Source organism: Pongo abelii, chromosome 9 (assembly GCF_028885655.2).
Source record: "Pongo abelii isolate AG06213 chromosome 9, NHGRI_mPonAbe1-v2.0_pri, whole genome shotgun sequence".
NCBI classification, from domain to species: Eukaryota; Metazoa; Chordata; class Mammalia; order Primates; family Hominidae; genus Pongo; species Pongo abelii.
The window spans coordinates 1459443-1482693 of record NC_071994.2 but is presented as its reverse complement, the minus strand read 5'-3'; the positions used below and the strand labels follow the sequence as shown (position 1 = coordinate 1482693).

Sequence of the window (23251 nt, the reverse complement as noted above, 5' to 3'; positions counted from 1 at the left end):
GGCCCCATGGTGCCAGCATGTTCAGAGGGGCTGAGGAATAGAACAGTGTGTGTAGGGGCTTGGGGCAGGGGGTTCTGGAATGTCAGATAAGGTGGAGCCCAGGGGAGGACAGAGGTGTTAGTGCCCCCAACTCCTGCCAGAGCCCCCCAGTCCAGCCACAGAGTGGCTCAGGAAGGCCATTCCCAGAGGGCTGCGGCCCTCCCTTCTCCCTTGCCCATGCCCCCAGAGCTGCCTGCCGGGCAGGGTGGCACCACTGCAGGAGAGGAGCTTGGCCTCCAGGGGTCAGGCAGGAGGGGCCTGGCTAGCCAGTGCTGGCTCCACTGGGCAGGAAGCCCTGGACCCCCAGCTATGAGGAGGGGGTGGTCTTAGGGTCCTGTTGCAGGTCTGCCCCCACCTAGCCATGCCCCAGGCAGAACTTGGAATTCAGGTGTGCACCTACCTGCAGGCTGAGGGGCTCTGTGAGCAGGTGCTGCTCACACAGGGAGTTCAGGCGCCAGCCAAGCCCCTGTGCTGCTGGGATAGGCCTGCTTCACTTAGGGAGCGCTGCCTCAAGGCAGGTAAAGCCCCCTTGTTTGCCCCGACCCCCATGGGGGCCTCTCAGGAGAGAAACTCCTGTTCACCCCTTTCCCGGGGCGCTCTCTCTCTCTAGGTGGCATGCTAGCCCCCAAACACAGGTGGCTTTTGGGCCCAGGTGGGTCAGCCTGCTGCCCCTGCCCCATACCCTCTCAGGCCATTGGGACCCCTGCCCTTCAGATGTCCTAGGGTCTAGGAGTGGGGCCAGTCACTGTGGGAAGAGGCCAGGGGCTTGGCCGGAGAGGCAGCCCAGGGCAGGACCCAGTCCTGAGTCCTGGAGCAGGGCCAGGGAGGCGCCCACCCCGCCCCGGCCAGCCGCCCTCTCTGCTGTTTTTTCTATTTGTTCTTCTTTTCACCCACAGCCCTGTGTTCCTGTCATCCCTCCTTTCAGCAAAAGTCCTGTTCCCGTTCCCTCTGTCCCCACCCACTCCTGTTCCCCAAGAAAATAAGCTATCATTGTTGTATTTGCAATCTATGGATTAGAGGTTTAAGTATTTATTATTATTGGTTAATTATTATTAATTATGTAAATTTGCCTCCCGTCTGTCTGTTGCGTTGGGTTTCTAAGGAGACCCTGGGTGAGGAGGATGCACTGGCTCCCTGCTTCTCGCCCCCCACCCCTGTGCTGTCCGGGAGACCGTGGTCTGGGGCCACTGGTTGGGCCCCCTCCTCCCTTCCCCTCGTCCCCTCTCCAGGCCACTGGGGGGGCGCTGTCTGTCTCAGTCTGTCTCTGCTCCCACTCCTGAGGCACTGGTCATCCCAAAGTGAGCAGCCAGGGTGGGGACGAAGGTCCTGTGTTGGCCACTGCCTCCTCCATTGCTGCAGGAGGCGGGCTGGGGCCCCATCTGGTGGCTTTCTCCTGACCGAGCCCTGAGTCCTCTCCAAGCCTCTCTCCTGCCCCTCCCACCCAGCCACTGCCTGGCATTGGGATCGCCCCACAATGGACCCGGCCCCTCCTGTTATTTGCTGGGAAGTCCAGCGGAGGAGAGGGTGCAGGTCCCCCGCCGAGCCTCCAGTCTCTGTAGACTGGGCTGCCGGCCCTTCAGCCCCCCTTGGAGCCCCTCCCGCCGCAGCTGCACCTTCTGCTCCTGGCCCCTCCCTTTGTATTTGGAGACAATGTGTTGTAATAAAGCTTAAAGTGGATGTTTTCCCCACGACTCCGTGCCTCTTCCTTCAGACTGGTGGTGGGCAGGGTGGCGGCAGAGGCTGCTGGGAGGCAGGCCTGAGGCCAGAGCCTGGTGTATTGGGCCTGGAAACTTGCCCCAGGCTCACACCGTGGGCGGGCTCTGAGAATAGTCCCTGGGGGCCAGGCATGGGCACAGGTCCTCAGCTGCACCTTTAGGGTGTAAAACTTTTTTGGTTGTTACGTGCTAGTAAAAGCTTAAATAACTTAAAACGATATAAAACCTCAGTGTTACCCACCAGTCCCCTCACTCCCACAATCCCAACGTGAACAGTTGGATGCTTCCCTCCTGGCCCCTCCATGTGTGCTGTGTGCTGTGTGCTGTGTGCATGCGTGTGGGTGCATATACGTACCAGCAGAAATAGGGGTCTAGCTATATATAGTGTCTCCAACCAGACTTTTTTTTTTTTTTTTTTGAAATGGAGTTTCATTCTGTCATCCAGGCTGGAGTGCAGTGGTGCGATCTCCGCTCACTGCAACCTCCGCCTCCTGGATTCAAACAAATTCTCATGCCTCAGATTCCCAAGTAGCTGGGATTACAGGCGCGTGCCATCACACCTGGCTAATTTTTGTATTTTTAGTAGAGACGGGGTTGCACCATGTTGGCCAGGCTAGTCTCAATCTCCTGACCTCAAGTGATCCGCTTGCTTTGGCCTCCCGAAGTGCTGGGATTATAGGTATGAGCCACCGTGCCTGGCCTCCAACCAGCTTTTCAAATCTTAAGTAATGTGCACGTCATACAAGGATCAAAAGCACACCAGGGTATGTGGTAGAAAGTACTGGTTTGTCTCCCCCAGGCTTGTCCCCAGACTCCAGGGTCCTCTCCCTAGAGGCAGCCCCAGCCTCCAGGGTCCTCTCCCTAGAGGCAGCCCCAGCCCGGCCTGCAGAGCCCTGCCCCCCTCCCCCCCCCACCCCGGCCCCCGACCAAGGGCAGACCTGGCTGCTGCAGGTGCCATAGGCGGCAAAGATTCACAGTGTGCATGCAGCCCAGGCTGAGGCTTGTCTACACTGCGGTGGAGGATACCAGATCTGTCCTTACCACACAGACCTCTGGTTCGTGCAGCTTCTTCCAGGTTTAGGATACCCATCCCAGAGACCCCTCCCAACCAGTGACGCTGTCCAGACTGTGTGTGTGTGAGTGCTCATGAGAAGGGAGGAAGAGGAAGCAAGAGAGGGGAAGAGGAGGGGGCCAGCCCCTCCTCTGGGGCTGCAGGAGGAGGTAGGGTCCCTGAATCCTGCATCTTTAAGAGTCCTCAAAAAGGAGGAAAGCTAGAAACATAGTCTGATGCTCCCGCAAGGCTATTTTTGGCTCAAGAACATCTATTTATAACTCGGGCAGCCCCTAGCAGTCAATAAAACCGAGGCCTGGAAAGAGCTGATGGCTGACTCAAGCAGCACCGAGGTGCTCCCCTACCTCTTGTGCACAGGAGCACCTGCAGCTCCAGAAGGTGGGTGACGGCCTCTCCTAGGATGCCCATCTGGGGCACATAGGTCTCAGGACTCTGGGGGCAGTGTAAGACTCCAGATGGAAGGAGGGGGTCTCATTTACCAACTCAATCAGGCTCCTAGAGGTCCAAGAGCTGCCCAAAGTAGGTGGTGCAGCAAGATTTGAACACTGGTGGACTGGCCAACTGCTACATAGAGTCCACTAAAGGCTTGATGCCCTGCCTATAGCTGTGTCTCCCCCCAGGACAAGAGCTTTAGTTGCTGGATGGGTTTTGGATGGGTGAGTAGATGGGTGGATGAGGGAGGGAGACATGGATGGATGGATAGGTGAATTTATGGATGGGCAGATGGATGAATGGTGGATGGATGGATGAGTGGATGGATGGGTGGATAGATGGGCAGATGGATGAATGGGTAGAGGGATGAGTGGGGTGGGTGGGTGGATGGATCAATAGGTGGAGGGATAAATGGGATGGATGGATGGATGGATGGATGGATGGATGGATGGATGGATGTATAGATGGGCAGATGGATGAATGGGTGGAGGGATGAGTGGGGTGGATGGATGGAGGGATGAGTGGGGTGGATGGATGGATGGATGGATGGATGGATAGATGGACAGATGGATGAATGGGTGGAGGGATGAGTGGGGTGGATGGATGGATGGATGGATGGATGGATGGATGGATGGATAGATGGGCAGATGGATGAATGGGTGGAGGGATGAGTGGGGTGGATGGATGGATGGATGGATGGGCAAATGGATGAATGGATAGAGGGATGAGTGGGGTGGGTGGGTGGATGGATGGATGGATGGATGGATGGGCAGATGGATGAATGGGTAGAGGGATGAATGGTGTGGGTGGGTGGATGGATGGATGGATGGATGGGCAGATGGATGAATGGGTAGAGGGATGAGTGGGGTGGATGGGTGGATGGATCAATAGGTGGAGGGATAAATGGGATGGATGGATGGATGGATGGATGGATGGATGGATGGATGGATGGATAGATGGGCAGATGGATGAATGGGTGGAGGGATGAGTGGGGTGGATGGATGGATGGATGGATGGATAGATGGACAGATGGATGAATGGGTGGAGGGATGAGTGGGGTGGATGGATGGATGGATGGATGGATGGATGGATGGATGGATGGATGGATGGATAGATGGGCAGATGGATGAATGGGTGGAGGGATGAGTGGGGTGGATGGATGGATGGATGGATGGGCAAATGGATGAATGGATAGAGGGATGAGTGGGGTGGGTGGGTGGATGGATGGATGGATGGATGGATGGATGGATGGGCAGATGGATGAATGGGTAGAGGGATGAATGGTGTGGGTGGGTGGATGGATGGATGGATGGGCAGATGGATGAATGGGTAGAGGGATGAGTGGGGTGGATGGGTGGATGGATGGATGGGCAGATGGATGAATGGGTAGAGGAATGAGTGGGGTGGGTGGGTGGATGGATGAATGGGTGGAGGAATGAATAGGATGGATGGATGGATGGATGGATGGATGGATGAATACATAAATGGGTATTCATAAATAGGCAAGTGGATGGGTGGCTAGGGAGTAGAAGGAAAGGAAGGTGGACAGATGGATGGACGGGTGGATAAGTGATGGGGTGGATAGGAGGTGGAAGGATGGGTAAATGAGAGGGAGGGAGTGAAGGTGGGTGGGTAATAATGTTATATTGCGTTAGTTGCACTTCTGTTAGTCTTACATTAAAGCCAGAGTGTGCTTACCTCCATTCTCTGTTGGACTGCAGATGGGCACCTGGTCTTTGCATACAGAAGGCACCCAGTGAATGTCCAATGAATAAGCCACATACTAACTGTCTTGGAGTGCGACATCACAGGAGAGACCCTCTCCAAGGCCCAGGGAGAGGAACAGGCTTGATCAATGTCCCTTAGAGGGTCAGGGGCCAAGTTGGGGCTGGGCTTGGTTCCTGGTCTCTCAGGCACCATTCCTCTGCCTGCCGAGCAGTCCCTGGAAGTGAGCTGGAGGCTGGTCTCAGTGGCACCCCTGCCAGCTGCCACTGTACTCCTGTGGATGGACTTATCAAGGCCCTTCCGGGGCTCAGAACTGAAGAGACTCTGAGCAGGAGAAGAGGGCCAGTTCTCAGGAAGCCTTCCAGGAGGAGAGTTTTGGCCTCTGAAGGCCAGGTTGTGTTTGGAGGGGCTGGGGGCAGGTAGGGCAGGAGGACATTGCAAAGGCCCACAGCATGGGAGAAAGGGCAGAGGTAGGAGCGCCCTGCGGGGAGCCGGACAGAAGCTGAAGGCCTCTGGCCAAGGCAAGGCCCGATGGAAAGAGGGTGCATCTCGATGGGGCTCTGAATGGCAGGTGGGTTGGGGGAGTGTCTAAGAAGAGTGGTTCTTTGTGGGCAAGATGAAGGGAGGACTTGCTATTAAGGGGAAGCCATGGAGTCTTTGAGGGGCTTATACAATGGACACCAGCGGAGGGTGCCCTAACCTCCCCAGAAGGGCGCAGGGCACAGGGCAGGGCAGGACCTGGACAGAGGATGGGAAAGGAGGGGCTGATTCTCAGCAGAGCTTCACAGCAAATGCCTTGTGTCCGTGATGGGAGCACGTGGGGAAACTCAATTATCCCTGCAGGCAGCTGGGGCTCATCGGCATAGTCCCTCCAGAGAAAGCACAGCCTTTTGGCCTGGGGGTGAGGGTCTAGACCTGTAAGGCAGCCCACAGTCCCAAGCCCCACTCCTGCCCCTGGGAATGGGTCTCCTGGTGTAGGAGCCTCTGTGGAAGACACTAGGCCCTGAAGGTGTGATGATGGCTTGTTTGTGAAGCGAGCAGCCCCTGACTGTGGGGACCAGAGCTCAGAGGGGATCCTGGTGGGGCGAGGGGAACATGCGTGTGCCTCCCACCCCCAAGCAGGGTGATGCCAGGGCAGGCCTTTGCCAAACACTAGGCAGGTGCCTGGGTGGATGCCCTTCAGTCCTTCCAAACTGAGCAGGGAGACTTGTCTTGCTTCAGAACCTTTCAATGTCCCCCTCCAGAGGGGCTGGGTTGGGGGTGGCCTCAGGGAGGGAAGGGGTATGGGAGCTGAAATGGAGTTGACTGAGAATGCTGGGGAGAGGGAAGCCTCAGTAGTGGGGTGAGAGGAGAGGAACTCAGGGAAGGGCCTTCATTCTGGAAGGTGGGCGGGGGGAGGGGGAGGGGTGCTAGGTCCAGGGGCATCTCTCCCAGTCTTTGCAGACACCACCTGTGAAACCAAGGAACAGTGGACTGTCTCCTGGAAGCTCCCAAGAGGAAGCTCTGGGAAGGAAAGGGGAAGACGCCGCTTACCCCTTCCCCGCTAGGAATTCTGCTGCCCCCCCCACCAAGTCCAGTGCCCTCCCACTCTGCCCCAGCACATGCGCCTTCACGGCTGAGCGCACCTGCAGAACGCACTCCCGCCCCCCACACACCTGGGGCCTCCGACCAGGACGGCGCAGGGCAGGTGACTGCCCAGGAAGGGTAGGGGAATGTAGGGGCACTGATGGCACCATTGGCATCGCCGGCCGAAGCCTGCCCCTGACTGACGCAATTGCCGGCCGGTCGCAGCTATAAATAGCCAAGGAGAGCTGGAAATAGAAGCCAGGGAAGGGCGAGAGGCGGGTGGAGGGAGGAGCTTGGGCTTGAGCACCTGATGCCAGAGGAGGAAAACAAAACTCCATTCTAGGGCTCCCCTCCCTCATCCCGCCCCAGCCCAGAGGGGCGTTTGCACCCGGAAACGTTTGGGGAAGCAGGGTGAAGTCAAGAACCTGCCCGAGAGTGGGCGGGGCCTCCCTACCGCGAGGGTCCGGGCGGGTGGAGCCTGCGCTGGCCACAGCCCCCGGTCTTCGGCTCTGGGTCATCTGCGGGGCAGTGGCCCCTCCTGATATCTGCCCGCTCCCCCTCCCAAGCAGAAAGAGATTCCGGTGCCTCTCCCCCCTCCCCACCCAACTCCCTCCGTCAAGCCCCTGGCCCAGGAGACCCCCGACAGCCCTGGAACACAGGCCCGATTGGCGAGATCAGTGGACACTACGCCTGCCCAGCGCCTAGCCGGTGGGGGCGGCGTCCTGGGGGCGGGAGGGGGGCTTGTGGGGCAGTTTCTATATCTTCCTCGCCCAACCCAACCCTCCGGCCAGCGGCAGGAATGGGGCTCAGAGACTTTGCCGGCCTGGGGCAGGGCGCACTGCAGCCAGTGTGGAAGCCAGACCCAAACCGGACGGCCCCGGTGCCTGGTTCTGCTCGGTCATCTCTTGCCCACCTACCCAGCGGGCGCTCACAAGCTGGGGGCCCAAAAGAGGAACAGAAACACAGGACTGGGGGGGCTTTGAGGCCGAAGGGCGAAGGCCCTTCCCGGACACCCCTGAGCCCTCCACCCTGAGCCCCTAGCAGCGCCAGGGAGTGACTTCAGTCCGGGTTCCCACTGCGGGGCCTCCGCCTCTCGAAGGGCATTAGGGCTGGCAAGGCGCGGCCGATGGGGCCCTTCGCCTGTGTGGGCCGTAACAGGAAACTCCAGGAGGGGCAGGATTGAGGGCAGTAGGACGGGGTTGGGGTGGGCGAGGGGAGGTTTGGGTCCCCCCACCTCTCCGGGCAGCTGGTGGCGGCCCCGCCCTCCCTGAGGACAAGGACCCCGCAGCCGGGAGGACGGCGGCTGCAGGCCAGTGTAGGGTGGGCGCGGTCCCATTAGCGCAGGCGGGGTCCGCCAGCATAGGCGGTGAGGTCAGCCCCGACGTAGGGGGCCCAGAGCATCGCTGGGTAGCGCGGGTGGCGCCGGCGTCTGGGCCGCCAACCCCGCAGGAAGCGCCCAGTCACAATCCCGCCCCAGGGCTCCTCCACGCCCCGCCGCCCAGAGCCCAGAACCTGCCCAACCTGCGCGCGCCGCGGGGCGCAGCCGGGGGCTCCGAGGATCGGGAGGCAGGCGCCGGGGGTGCGCCAGCTGCTCACGATGACCTCACGCCTGGCGGGGCCGCGCCCACTCCCAGACCGCCCTCCGCGGCGCTCTCCATCCTCAAAGCGCCGCTGCTCCTCGGCTCCCGCGTCCTGCGCGCCCCTCGCGGGTCCGGGTCCCCAGGCACTGCTGGCGTGGAGGGCGGGCGCGGGGAGCACCTGCTCCGCTCCGAGCACGTGGGCAGCACGGCTCCGAGTCCGGGACCTAGGTGGGCAAACACCTGTCCCGCATGGGCGGGGCGAGAGCCCCTCCGGAGCCCGCCCGTCCGGCCCGGGGGACGTAGTATGAGCTCTTCTCCCGCCTCGGGCTTCGACTTGGGCTCGCCCGCCACCCCCACCCGGCGCTCCCCGAACCCGAGGCGGAGTGCAGCCCGGCAGCGCCATCTGCTGCCCGCGCCCGCCGAGGCTGGGGCTGGTTCTCTGGCCGGCGGCCCTGCACGCACGCCCACCCGTCAGGAACCCACCTGCTGGGAGGAAGGCACAGCCCTGTCTCCACCCCGCGCCCCCAGCCCACCCTCCTTCTAAGGCCCTCCCCTTGGTCCTTCGGCTGCCTCAGCTGTACCCACAACCTGCACCTGCTCTGGGCTTGCGGGTCCCGCAGGAAGGTCGCCCACACCGCGGCCTCAGGGACTCACGCAGTCGGTGACCAGCTGTGTCTCCAGCCAGGTTTTCTCCCTGTCCTCCAGACCGGGCAATGCCAAATGGCAGCGGCCACCTGCGTCTGACTAGGCCCCCATCCCAACGCCTCCAACCCCCTTCGCGGCCACCCCTCCTTCTTAGGTAAGCAGTACACCTAGTTGCTGTTCTTGGCTCTCCCGCCGCCACGCCCTCACCTGGATGGTTCCGCCAGACCCTGCAGGCCCCTTAGTCCGCCCCAGTCCTACCCAGCTGTTTACAAAGCACATTCCTGGAAGGGCCCCTCCCTGGTCTGCCGGTGTGCTCTGACCTCCTCCCCCAGCCCAGGTGCAGGGCGGCACTCTGAATCCCCTACCGTGCAGAGGGCATGTTCACCTCGGCCCTTGACTTCCTAGCAGGGCCTGGCATTGAGGGTGCCGCCCTGGGATATTGTGTGTGGCCTGAGGGTGCTGGAGCCAAGCACCGCAAACCAGGCGGCTTCAACAGAAACGTCTCTCCAGCCCTGCGCGGTGGCTCAGGCCTAGAATCCCAGCACTTCGGGAGGCTGCGGCAGAAACGTCTCTCCAGCCCCGCGAGGTGTCTCAGGCCTAGAATCCCAGCACTTCGGGAGGCTGAGGCAGGCGGATCACCTGAGGTCAGGAGTAAGACACCAGCCTGGCCAACATGGTGAAACCCCAGTCTCTACTAAAACTACAAAAATAAGCCGGGCATAGTGGCAGATGCCCGTAATCCCACCTACTCAGGAGGCTAAGGCTGGAGAATCCCTTGAACTCGGGAGGTGGAGGTTGCAGTGAGCTGAGATCGTGCCACTGCATTCCAGCCTGGGTGACAGAGCAAAATTCCGTCTCAAAACAAAACAAAACAAAACAAAACAAGAAGAAAGAGGGAAAGAAAGAGGGAAAGAAAGAGAGAAAGAAAGAGAGAAAGAAAGAAAGAAAGAAGGAAAGAAAGAAAGAAAGAAAGAAAGAAAGAAAGAAAGAAAGAAAGAAAGAAAGAAAGAAAGAAAGAAAGAAAGAAAGAAAAGAAACGTCTCTTCGAGGTCTGGAGGCCATGAGCCTACAGGTGTAGGCAGGTGGGCTCCATGGAGGACCAGGAAGAAGCATCTGCCTCAGCCCCTCGCTGCAGCCTCTTACAAGGCCATCCACCCACCCTACTCCAGTGTGGCCTCATCTTAACTAGGTTCATCTGCAGTGACCCTAGTTCCAAATAATGAGATCACATTCTGAGGTACTGGGGGTCAGGACATCGACATATGAATGTGGGAGGCACAACCCCACCCATAACAGGTATCGGTGGGAGAAGGAGGCGTGTGCATGCTCTGTGGCCAACACTGGGAGCCCTTCAGACTGCCCTCACCACACTGCTGGCAACCAGTCCTGGGAATGGGCTCCGCAGAGGTGAGTCTGCAGAGCCGGCATCCCAGGAGGTGGGGCCCGCGTGGGTTTGATAAGTAAAAGCTGTCAGGCTGTCAGGGTCCATCTGGTCCGGGGATCCCCACCCTCCTGCCCTCCAGCAATGCCTGGGGGATCTTTAAATGCAGGGCCCAGGGACCTACACAGCCAGCCTCTGTGGGGGCAGGGCTCAGGAATCTGTATTTCCAAAGTTTCCCTACAGAGTTTGCTGCACCTGTTGATGAGACATGTACATTTGGGGACCTGAAATCTAGGGGTCCCTACCCAGTGGATGGAGGGGACAATAGTGAACCCCAGCTGGCTAGAGGCAGAGCCAGGAGGAAGGCTGAGCCCCCTGGCCTCCATCTGTAGTTTCTGTGTGGGTGCATCTTCACGAGGCCGAGGCCCCGCTCCTTCACTGCTCCCTGACCCTCCTCGCCTCCAGGCCACACTTTGGCCATTTGCACTGTGCACCCTGTGTCCCAGAGCACAGGCTCCCACCAGGACAGCTTCTCCCAATCTGGCTCCAGGCTCTGCATGGCTTGTGGGAGCAGCAGCAGCTCCCACTGGACCCTGGAGGGCAGAGCTGTCCTGCCAGTACCCCGCCTGTGTAATGGGCCTCAGTGTCCCCATCCAGGAGAGGGAGCTGGAGCAGGCCTGGGTGCCTCCTCCTTCCCATAGGGAGACGGGGAGCCTGTGCACAGGCTAGCTCTGTGGGGGCCAGTTCCATACTGTGCCGCACCCACTGGGCCCTCTGGGGCCTCATGGTCTTGTCTGCAAAATGGGAATTGGGGAGGGGTGAAATGTCAGTAACTTACTTTCCTGTTCCTGCTTTTTGTGGATTTTTTCCATTAACATGTATGGAACCCTTCTGGTGCTGGGGATGGCCCCTTGGAGCCCCAGTGCATGGGAAACAAGCCTCTGTCATCACTGTGAGATCAGTGGTTTCTGTGACAGGTGTGTACAAAAGATGCCACCACTCAGGAAGGGGGCAGCGGGAAGGCTGCCTGGAGGAAGGGGCATGTGAGAGAGGCCTTGTGTGATGAGCAGGAGTTCTTGGAGAGGAGCTCCTCCTCCCTGACAGTAGCAGCACATTCAAAGCCCCGCAGTGCAGGGGAGCCCACGACTGCAGCCACGGGAGCCCCTGACCAACCACACACCCACCTAGGGCTGGGCGCCCTGTCAAGCGCACAGGATGAAGTAGTTCCTGGAGCTGGGGAGGGGGCAGGGAACGGCCAGTTCCCAAGGATCTCAGACTCTGTCCCCAGGGCAAGGGGAGCAAACCTGCAGGTCCTTGCCTGAAAGGGCAGTTTGTTAGGGGCTGACACCACCTGCCAGGAAGGGTGGTGGATCCTGGCCGGATGGGGGTGGCAGGAAGGGTGGTCATTGGGGACACAAAGGGCAAGTTCCCAACTCCCCAGGTCAGTCACCTCTTTGCTTCAAGGAATGGCCTGCAGGTGACCCTGGGGGTCAGGGCCTCAAGGAGCAACCCAAAGCAGCCTGGACGCTGCCTGCCCTGAGCGCTCTCTGCCCAGGTCTGGACAAGGACTCTGCCCATCCTGCACTTGCCGACTGGCAGGTGGCCTGTGCCCCAGCCTCAGGCCTCATCTGCATTTGCAGATCACCGGCACCTTGCAAGAATGATTCCCAAGGGAGATGAGCCCCGTCTAAGCCTCAGGTAAAGCACACCCTACATGCTTTGAATCATGTGGCCGGTAACTGCACCTGTTACAAGTTGAATTGTGTGCCCCAGAAAGATATGCTCAGAGATGGGGCACAGTGGCTCACACCCGTAATCCCAAGGCTTTGAGAGGCCAATGCAGGAGGATTGTTTGTACCCAGGAGGTGGAGGCTGCAGTGAGCTGCGATGGTGCCGTTGCACTCCAGCCTGGGCAGCAGAGCCACACCCTGTCTCGAATATATATATATATATATATACACACACACACACATACACACACACACACGTGTGTGCGTATAAAATAATAAACATATTTTATATATATACATATATATGTGTGTGTGTGTATATATATATGAGACAGTCTTGCTCTGTCACCCAGGCTAGAGTGCAGTGGCACGATCTCGGCTCACTGCAACCTCTGCCTCCCAGGTTCAAGCGATTCTCCTGCCTCAGCCTCCCGAGTAGCTGGGACTACAGGCATGCGCCACCATGCCTGGCTAATTTTTGTATTTTCAGTAGAGACAGGGTTTCACCATGTTGGCTAGGCTGGTCTTGAACTCCAGACCTCAGGTGATCCACCTGCCTCAGCCTCCCAAAGTGCTGGGATTACAGGCATGAACCACTGCTACTGGCCAGGACAGGGCAGCTTTCTGGGAGCAGAGGCTCCAGCCCTCCCTCTACTGGACCTCAGTGTATCCTGGCTAGCAGGAGCTTTGATGGGGGTTGTTGCAGCCACCTGCAGGTCCTCGGGGAGGAAGTGACCTGGAGGGCCCTGCGTGAATGGGCAGGTGACAGCCCTGGATGTGGGTAGCAGCATCCACCAGAGATGAGCAGGAGCACCCAACCTGCCTCCCTGTGGTGCCGCAGTGGCCCGTTTACTTAGCCACACCTGGAGATAGGGAGGCAGAGGGCACCCTCTCAGAGAGCACTGGCAGCTGCTTTGGGTCATGCACACAGAGCTTTCGGCTGCACCTGGCTCATGGGAAGGCCCCAGCCATAATCCCAGGTGACACTGATTATCAGCATCCTCATGCCCTGCCTGCATTCTGGTCACCCCAGGGGCACCAGGCCCCCACGGAGAGCTAAGCCAAATGCAGGGGCTGTCCTGGCCTCTGGAGGGGAGGCGGGGACGACTGAAGCCCAGAGAACACTGCCCAGCCTGCTCCCAAGGCTGACCACCTTGACTGTTTCCTCAAGACCCAGGGAGGAGCATCCCTTTGGGAGGCAGGTCATGGTGGGACAATGGCAGGCTTGAGAGCAGATGTTTCTGGAACCCCGGCTCCCCGCCCACTCGCTGAGTGACCTCGGACAAGCCTCTGGCCCTCCAGGAGCCTCGGCCTCCTCCCTGGATTGTCACTGCCTGGGGATTAAGTGAGGGAGCAGGAGCAGGACAGTGGGTACAGCGCGATTAGCAGGAGGGCGTCTGAGGCGTTTGTTGAAGGCTTGGAAGAGCTGGCAGCACCTTGGGACCGGGAGGCAGGGCCGGCTTCTGCTCCACCATCCCCAAATCAGACCCTGTTCAGGTCTAGGAGGTAAAGGGAATGCTGAACCATGGGGGTGCTGGGGACGGAGGGGCTGCCCAGGCAGGCGCTGGCAGCTGTGGCTACCCTCAGCCTCACTGGGGACTGTCCCAAGCACAAGAACCAGCTCAGAGGTGAGAGGGAGCTATTGTTCTCCAGGCTCTGCAGCATAGGAGAATGTGTGTGTCACGAGGCCCACCCCGTGCCAAGGCCTCTCGGCGGCGCAGCCTGGGACATAGAGGGGACACTGAGCACCGGCTATGTCCCCTGCTGGCCCCGAAAGGCAATGAGTGGGCCCGAGAGAAGGACAGACAGGGTCACAGCAGAGTCCGTGAATGACCCCACAGGGCTTGGCCTGCATCCTGGAGTCAGCGATTGACTGGGGAATCAGCTCTTTCCCCTGAAACATGCCATGAGGTCATCCTTATCCTGGAAGCCTCAGCTTTCCACCCCCCAGTGGAGGACAGCTGCCCGAGGATCTCCGCACAGGTCCTGCCTCTAAGGGGTCCCCAGTCTAGATGGAAGCATGATTGGGAAAATCAAGCCCCTCACTTCTCTGGCCAGGAACTCCCAGTGGGCACAGCAGCCCCCAGGGCTGCACTAGAGCCAGGCAGAAGGAAGGAGCCTGATTAGAAAGGGCAGGGGCTGTCACGAGGTGGCTTCAATCCCCAGAAATGAACTGTCTCTCAGTCCTGGAGGCCAGAAGTCTGACATTGTCAGCATCACCAGGGCTGGTTTCTTCTGAGGGCTGTGAGGAAGGGTCTGCTCCAGGTGTCCCTCCTCAGTTTGTGTTGTAGATGGCCTTCTCCTTCCTGTGTCTCTTCACACTGTCTTCTCTATGTGAGGCTGTGTCCAAACTCCCCCTGACCCATTTTTTTTTTTTGAGACGGAGTCTCTCTGTTGCCCAGGCTGGAGTGCAGTGGTGTGATCCTGGCTCACTACAACCTCCGCCTCTCGGGTTCAAGCAATTCTCCTGCCTCAGCCTCCCGAGTAGCTGGGATTACAGGCGCCCACCACCAGGCCCAGCTAATTTTTGTATTTTTAGTAGAGACGGGGTTTCACCATGTTGGCCAGGCTGGTCTCGAACTCCTGATCTCAGGTGATCCGCCCACCTCTGCCTCCCAAAGTGCTGGGATTACAGGCGTGAGCCACCGCACCCAGCCTAAAATCCTCCTTTTTATAAGGTCACCACTCATATAGGATTGGAAGCCCCCACTCCACCAGGACCTCATCTTAACAAATGACATCTGTGGACAAGCGTGGGGGCTCACGCCTATAATCGAGACCAGCCTGGCCAATGTGGTGAAACATCATCTCTACTAAAAACATAAAAATTAGCCAAGCATGGTGGTGCACACCTGTAATCCCAGCTACTCAGGAGGCTGAGGCAGGAGAATCAATTGAACCTGGGAGGCAGAGGTTGCAGTGAGCCGAGATCGTGCCATTGTACTCCAGCCTGGGCAACAAGAGCAAAACTCCATCTCAAACAAACAACAACAACAAATGACGTCTGCAGTGGCTCTTTTTCCAGATAAGGTCCCCTTCAGACCTTACTGGTACTAGGGGTTAGAACTGCCTCTTATCTTTCCAGGGGACACGCATCAGCCCATGACACTGAGCGTGCCGTGACCCTCTCCCTGGCTGTGTTTACCCCAGGGTACTGGTCATTTTTGAATGCGCTGCCTGCTTTATTATTTTTTTCACTGACACTCTGCAGCTCCTCAAGGGGAGGCTTTAGTCTGTTGTGTCTACTGCTGTTCTCCAGGCGCCTTACAAGTGCCTTGTCCTTGTACGTAGTTGGCACTCACTACCTATTTGTCAGATGAATGGGTGAGTCGAAGGAGGAGAGGGCTGAGTGGGAAACCCTACAGGTCTACTTTCCTGCCAAAACTGTCAACCAAAAGCAAACCTTCATCTCCAGAGATGCCCAGAAATGGGTGCCACCCTCCCAGACCCCAAAGTTGCAGAGAAAGGGCCCCTCTAGGATTCCAGTCTCACTCCCACTTCTTGTCTGTGCAGAAGACAGAGGGTGTTGGTGATTGACAGTGGATTGAAAGATGTAATGATTCCAACTGCAGCTGTTCTTCCAGATGTGGTGTCCTTATTGGAGCCAATCAACAGTTATGATTCAGCTACTGATCAGGCAGCCACACCCACCTCAATCCCAATAAACAGATAACATCAGAAGCAGGGAGTCTTTATTTGGAGAAATTGGCAGTATACCTCCCCACTCAGGCCTCAGGGTCCTACAAACTCGAATTTGCTCTGCCACAATTTCGTCCACACCGACTTTTTTTTTTTTTTTTTTTTGAGACAGTTTCACTCTTGTCACCAGGCTGGAGTGCAGTGGCGCCATCTCAGCTCACTGCAATCTCTGCCTCCAGGGTTCAAGCAATTCTCCTGCCTCAGCCTTCGGAGTAGCTGGGATTACAGGTGCATGCCACCACGCCCAGCTAATTTTTTTTTTGTATTTTTAGTAGAGATGTGGCTTCACCATGTTGCCCAGGCTGGTCTCCAACCCGCCTCAGCCTCCCAAAGTGCTGGGATCACAGGCGCCTGCCACCACGCCCAGCTAATTTTTGTATTTTTAGTAGAGATGGGGTTTCACCATGTTGGTCAGGCTGGTCTCAAACTCCTGACCTTATGATCCGCCCACCTCGGCCTCCTACAGTGCTGGGATCATAGGCGTCAGCCACCGTGCCCGGCCTTGTCCACACAGATTTTGATTGTCTCTCAGGATATCACATCACATGAATGATGCCATGTTCACAGGCCCCGGATCCAAGGACCTAGATACTCTAGATGCTAAATAATACATGTGTGGCCAGGTGCGGTGGCTCACGCCTGTAATACCAGTACTTTGGGAGGCCGAGGTGGGCAGATCACGAGGTCAGGAGTTCGAGACCAGCCTGACCAACATGGTGAAACCCTGTCTCTACTAAAAATACAAAAATTAGCCAGGTGTGGTGGCACACGCCTGTAATCCCAGCTACGTGGGAGGCTGAGGCAGGAGGATCCCTGGAGCCCAGGAGGCAGAGGCTGCAGTAAGCCGAGATTGTGCCACTGTACTCCAGCCTAGCAACAGATCAAGACTCTGTCTAAAAAAAAAAAGAAAAAGAGAAAAAAAAATACATGTGCTTTCCAGGAGATATTTCCCATGAACATTTAGGGACTTGGCAACATTTTGGGGATCTAATGATCTGAGAATATGAAAACATTCTTTTCAAAGTAAAGGATGGGCTGTTTCACCTCCAGCACCATGATACACTGATGGATGTGTCAATTAGACATTGTCTTTTCCTTCAAGTAGCAGAAATTTGGAAGAACAATGATTTAATCCATATTTCTTTCACATAACATAAGCACCTTGGTAAGAGAATCAGGACTGTCGTGGAGGGTTCTGAGTTTCAGCAGGAACCCAGGTTCTTTCTGCCTTTCTGCTCTCCATCATCACTTCCTCATGCTCCAAGGTGGCTGCAAGAGCTCCAGCCATCATTTTTTTTTTCTATTCTGGTCAGGAAGCAGGAGACTGGGACAGGGTTGGGGTAGACAGGAAGGACAAAAAGGATTTCCTGGAAGCTATGCAATAACTTCACCTTACATCTCATTGGCCACGTTGCCTACCTGGGAAGCTGGGTAAAATAGTTTTTCCTGTGGTCATATTGCTCAGCATTCAATTACTAAGTAACAAGAGGAGGAGGAAGGAGGAGGAAGAGGGGGAGAAGCAAAGAGAAGAAAAAGGAAATGGAAGTAGACGTGGGGTAGCTAACCTACCCTCTCTGACCAGTGCTTACTGAATGTGCTGTTCTTAACTAATTAGCAAGAGACCCAAGAGTGCACAAAAGCTTTAAATGTGCCCCAGATTGAAAACAAGGTTTAGCTGGGGCTGCAGTACAAGCAGTTTTGTCACTTGCCACTTTTTTTTTTTTTTTGTCTCATTCTTGTTGCCCACACTAGAGTGCAATGGCATGGTCTTGGCTCACTGCAACCTCAACCTCCTGGGTTCAAGCGATTCTCCTGCCTCAGCCTCCCAAGTAGCTGGGATTACAGGTGCCTGCCACCATGCCTGGCTAATTTTTGTGTTTTTAGTAGAGATGGGGTTTCACCATGTTGGCCAGGCTGGTCACAAACTCCTGAGCTCAGGTAGTCCACCCACCTTGGCCTCCCAAAGTGCTGGGATTACAGGCGTGAGCCACCGCACCCAGCCTTTTTCTTTTCTTTTCTTTTCCTTTTTTTTTTTGAGATGGAGCCTTCCTCTGTCACCCAGGCTGGAGTGCAGTGGTGTGGTCTCAGCTCACTGCAGCCTCCTCCTCCTGGGTTCAAACGATTTTCCTGCCTCAGCCTCCTGAGTAGCTGGGATTACAGGTGCCCACCACCACGCCCGGCTAATTTTTGTATTTTTAGTAGACCATGTTGGCCAGGCTGGTCACGAACTCCTGACCTCAAGGGATCCACCCACCTCGGCCTCTCAATGTGCTGGGATGACAGACATGAGCCACCACACCTGGCCACTTGTCACTTCTGACTCAACAGATCCAGTGGTGCCCCATGTACTGCTACGTGGAGATGGTGGCAAGCTCTACTAGGAGGGCGAGCTAGGAGGGCCCCAAGGCTTTGGAGCAAAGCCCTATCCTCTTAAGAAATAAACGTGATTCTTAGAGATGCACGTTCCAGCTTGCCACTGGGCTCCAGATCAGACAATATGTAACACCATGAGATAGCACACATGTGATCTGGGCGGGACACACGAAGACATGCATGGGGTGCACTGGGCAGTACACCATCCTCAGGGGAGGAGGGCCGGGCCAAGGCAGGAGAGCTGCCCGAGCCAGGGGCCACGTGCCCAGCATGTCCACCCGCTCCCCCATGGCTCCTCATCTCCACCTGCACCAGGGGCCTAATGAGGGATTTCTTAGGACAAGTTTGCTAATATCATTCCCATTCCACTAAAAAGGAAGCTGAGGCACAGGGACATTAAACAACCTGTCCAAGTCAGGCAGGCTGTCACCAGGATTGCTGGCACCCAATGGGGCAGGAAGGAATGTGGATGGAACCTGGGGGGGGGCTGCCTGAAGCATCCCCTAGGACAACCACTTTCAGGGGAGCCGTTACTGGAAGAGGCCAGCACCTAGGAGCAGGCAGGGCCACCAAGGGTTCCTCGTCCTCAGGAACGATGGGTTGGGTCACTCTGCGAGGTAAAGAGATGCAGCCAGCCGAGCGAGCGGTTCGTTAAAGCAAAGTGAGCATGAAGCAGGGAGAAGGAAGTCATCAACCTTGGCCACGCGAGTAAGGTAACCTGTCCTCTCTGACCAGTGCTTATGGAATGTGCTGTTCTTAAGTAATTAGCAAGAGACCCAAGAGTGCGCAAAAGCTTTAAATGTGCCCCAGATTGATAACAAGGTTTAGCTGGGGCTGCAGTACAAGCAGTTTTATCATTTGTCACTTTTTTTTTTTTTTTTTTTTTTTTTTTTTTTGAGACAGAGTCTGGCTCTTGTTGCCCAGGCTAGAGTGCAATGGCACGGTCTCCGCTCACTGCAACCTCTGACTCAACAGTCAGACCTTGGTGACATGTGTCTGTCTTTTCTTCCTTCCCGAGATGCTGTGTGTTAAATGCGTGTTCCTCCTCTTTCCTTTGTCTTTCCTATTTTATCTCCGGTGGCTTTTGCTGGTTAAGTTTGCAATGTTCTCCCACGAGTGTTACAACCAGGAAAGCGACGCAGCAAGAGTGGACGCCTCCCAGCCTCCTGGCTGTTGCTGATAAGCTGCGGGCTGGGCCCTGGAGGGAGTGGGGGTTCACCTCTACAAGGCTCAGCTGCACTATGAGGGCAGTAAAGTGAGGTGTGGGCAGAACGGTGTTTGTACAAAGCAGCGAAATAGAAGGACTGTTGTGGGCCGTTTCGTTCTTCACCGTCTAAGCACCTTAACTTCCTGAAGAAACCCCTCCTCAGGAGGCCGGGTCTGCCTTGCATTGGAGAAGCTACCAGCGGCGGTGCAGGCAGACTCCCTCAGCTTCCCTGTCAGCAGCACCTGCCCAACTTGGAACGGAAAGCGGCATGCACGGCCCATGCTAGCAGCAGCAGCAACAGCAGCAGCGCTTGGCCGGCGGAGGCGGCATCTCCAGCACCAGCACTCAGGGATGCGGGACGCTGGCGCCCTGTGGTTGCAGCAGTGACGCCTTTACTGTCCCAGTTCTGTGCTCACACATCAGGCAGGAAGAGGCTTGGCTGTGACCAGCAGAAATTCCAGTGCGGGTCTGCATTTCCCGCACATCAAGAGCTCCGGAGAAGGGCAGCCCATGGCTGGTGCGGCCGCTTTTTGGAGTCATCTACGTCCCAAGCTCTTCCGGTCTTCTCGGTCCTTGTTTTCTGTCAATGCCTCCCACCAAGGCAGTCCCAATACCTGGTTCCTGCCCTCCAGGTATCCTGCCCGTGCAGAAGCAGAAGTCAAACCGCCTCCCTGCGGAGGCGTCATCCTCTCATTCGGATGGGAAGCCTCCCTGGCCGACTTCTGTTCTGACTCCATTGACCATAACCACGTCACGCAGCCTCCTGCTGCTGCGGGGAGGTGGGGCGGGGGGGTCTGGGGTTGAAAAGTTTCACCTGTTGGTCTCAACTGTGGGGCAAAGCCAGAGAGAAGGGACTAAGAACGGAGGCCACTGTGACTGGAGGCGTTCCCAGATGCACGGTCTTAGAAGTTCTCGAGCTTTCTGGGCAATGCCGTGAGCTACCCAGGATCTGTTATGAATTCCTTTTCACCTAAGCTTTTCTCTTGATGGTAACTGAGAGTCCTGCCTGATACCTAAGCATCTCGAGCCTGGAGAGAGGCCAGGTGGCAGGAGGGGACCTGGGGAGAGCGGGGAGGGGCCGCTTCCCCCTGGCTGAATACAGGGCAGCAGGCGGGGCTGACCCTGGAGGGGGCGAGGTCAGCTGTCCTGATGCGGTCACTTGTCTGACAAGCATGGTGGAGTGACACAGCCACTGGGCTTCAGACAAGTGACCGCATCAGGCCAGCTGGCCTCGCCCCCTCCAGGGTCAGCCCCGCCGGCCGCCCTGTATTCAGCCGGGGGAAGCAGTCCCTCCCCGCTCTCCCCGAGGTTCTGCGTTCTCCCTGTCCTGATTCTGTGCTCCTCCGAGCATCTTCCCCGGGGGAAGAATGGGAATTTCCTGTCACTCAGTGACAGGCAGTCACTGAATAACTGCTGTGGGCCGGGCCCAGGACAGAGTGGCTAGGAGGTCAGATGCCCAGGGAACATGGGGACGCCCAGGGGACATGGGGACACCCAGGGGCTCAAGGGGACAGTCTGGGATGGGGGAGGGACAGCCAAGAGCGAGGTGATACACAGCCCACCGAGCGGGGACAGCGCAGGGAGCGAGGAGAGGGCCAAAGGTGGGAGAGGACAGCCGGGGGCGCAGGGGGACGGCCGGGGAGGGAGGGGGCAGCCAGGGTATGAGGGACAGTCCTGGAGCAAGGGGAGCGCCAAAGGCGGGAGGTAACCGTCCAGGGCGTGGGGGACAGCGCGGAAAGAGCTCAAGGGGGAAATTACAGCTGGGGTGTGGGCAGACAGTCCAGGTGCGCGGGGACAGCCCGTGGAGCCAGGAACACCCGGCGAGCAGGAAGCACAGGGTGCGAGGCCGGGACTACGTGTCCCAGCAGGCGGCGCGCGGGCGCATCACTTCCGGCGGCGGCGGGCGGCGCGTGTGGGAGCGAGCGGGCGGGCGAGTGTTTACTTCCGGACGCCGGGGCTGAGGCCGATCGCGTCGGGCGGCGGGCGCGGCGGCCCCGCGCAGCCATGGACTGGCTCATGGGGTGAGTCTGCGGCCGGGCCGGGCTCGGCCGGGGCGCGGGTGAGTTGCGGGGCTCAGTGCGGGCACCGCCACTCAAGGGCATCGGGCCCGGGCGGAGCGGGCGGAGCAGACGCGCCTGTCCTGGGCTGGCCGGGCCGGGCCGGGGCGGGAGTCTCGGGGGCAGCCCGGTTCTGGTCCCGTCAGAGGCCTGGCCCGGCCGCCCCTCGCGCCCGGCTGTCGGTGGGCCGGGGCCTCGCAGGTTTCCCTGCCCGCTCCGCTCCCTGCGCGGGGCTCGCTTCTGGACTAAGTAACTTGAACACCGGTGGAGACAAGCTCCTTAAGAAAAAGGAAAAAGAAGTGAAAGACCCCCAGTTTCCTGAGGTACTCGCGGGGCTGTGGCCAAGGAGGGGAGCAGGACTGGGTGTTGCGGGCTGCGGACCCGCGGAGGGTCCCGGCGAGGTGCAGATCTTGCTGCGGTCCGCGGGCGGCCGGGGCAGGAGGGTGGAGTAGGAAGGAAGCCGGAGAAACTGCTCGCTCTTAGCTGGGGAGCCGCGGCCGCCTTCCCCTCCCATCCGCTTCTGTGTTTAGCTTGCTGGAAACCGGAGAAGCGGTACAGCAGCTAAAGCGTCGCCGCTTTGCCCGCAGCAGTTATTCTGGCTATAGTGATTTTTTTTTTAAACTTTTTTCCTTTGGAAGAACAATAAGGACAGGCATTTTCACCCGACAGCGTGGTCCTTGCGCATCTCTGCCTGTCCCTGTAGCTACTCCTGTAGCGCCTGCCCAGAGTCCGCTTACTCATTCCAGGGGCCTGGGGTGGGAGTGGGGAGCCGTTGCTCTTGGTTTTGGCCGGTGGAAGGACTTGTGTAGACACCGAAGTTCAGAAAGTGGGGTGAAAGGCTTGATGGACATTTTGTTTCAGTGTCTCTCAGGCCCTTGGGAGTCGAAGGGCGGCGTGGGGGCGCGGAGTCGGGGGGGTGTTGTCAGGATAACCAAGGAGAGGAATTAGAACCGTTCTTGGCATCTCATTGCGTGGACTTTAGTGACGAGGACACCAGGGAAGACAAGCAGCATGGGATGAATCAAGAGACGGCAGAAGTGCCCAGTGCGGCCTGGAGCCAGAGTGCAGGGGTCAGGGCAGCTGTGCAGATGGCTCGGGGGACCAGCCATGGGGTGGGAGGGCTCATGTCTTTTTTTTTTTTTTTTGAGACAGAGTCTCACTGTGTCGTCCAGGCTGAAGTGCAGTGGCGTGATCTCGGCTCACTGCAACCTCCGCCTCCTGGGTTCAAGCAGTTCCCTGCCTCAGCCTCCTGAGTAGCTGGGATTACAGGCTTCCGCCACCATGCCCGCCTAATTTTTGTATTTTTAGTGGAGATGGGGTTTCAAGGCCAGGTTGGTCTTGAACTCCTGACCTCGTGATCCGCCCGCCTCAGCCTCCCAAAGTGCTGGGATTACAGGTGTGAGCCACTGCGCCCGGCCGGCTCATGGCTTCTTGAAGAGGCAACACTGCTGTTCCAGCCCTGCCGCTTATTAGCTGTGTGAGTGGTCACTTCACCTCTTTCTTTAAATCACCTGCTTTAAAAAAATCACCCCTAAGGCGGAAACTGTACGACTTGCAGTGCGTGGTTGTGGAGGGACAGACCAAGGTAAAGGCTTAGCAGTGCGTGGTTGTGGAGGGACAGACCAAGGTAAAGGCTTAGCGCAGTGCTTGGCGTGTGGTAAATATTGGCTACTGTTAGTGTGGAGAGGTGTTTCATGCAAGGCCTCTGAAACCCACGGACACTGAGAGTTGAGGCCGCACAGCTGTGTTTGCTTTATTCTGAATCATAGGCGCTTGCTTGCTTGCTTTCCGCATTTACTGGGAGGGACTGCATTGGAAGCACCCAGGCCTCGGAGTGGGAAGTAGACTCTTGAGCGGGTGAGTTGAACCCACAGGGATTCGTGTCAGCGGGACCAGCCCAGTCAGCCGGGTTCCCAAGGAGGCAGCTGAGTGCGTTTTGTGAATGTGTGATTATTACCTATGTACATTCATAAGTAGCAGGTACTTTGTGCCTGGAAGCTGACCAGCAGTGGGTCTTTTTAAACTCACTG

The 23251-nt window shown here is 57.6% G+C and overlaps 2 protein-coding genes across 2 annotated transcripts in view; both read left to right on the top strand.

Moving 5' to 3' along the window:
• The first annotated feature begins 260 nt into the window (after window positions 1-260).
• On the top strand, window positions 261-1160 carry LOC100936081 (uncharacterized). The gene is given in 2 exon segments (XM_009246009.3): window positions 261-436; window positions 438-1160. Coding segments are annotated over 2 exon segments (621 nt in total). The 5' UTR covers window positions 261-400; the 3' UTR covers window positions 1023-1160.
• A 19884-nt stretch (window positions 1161-21044) lies between these two features.
• MOB2 (MOB kinase activator 2) overlaps window positions 21045-23251 on the top strand; it is a 70663-nt gene continuing 68456 nt past the window's right edge. Inside the window, exon 1 of the mRNA XM_024255741.3 lies at window positions 21045-21185. Coding sequence (XP_024111509.1) covers window positions 21169-21185 — 17 coding nt within the window. The 5' untranslated portion in view covers window positions 21045-21168. The remainder of the gene's footprint in view (window positions 21186-23251) is intronic.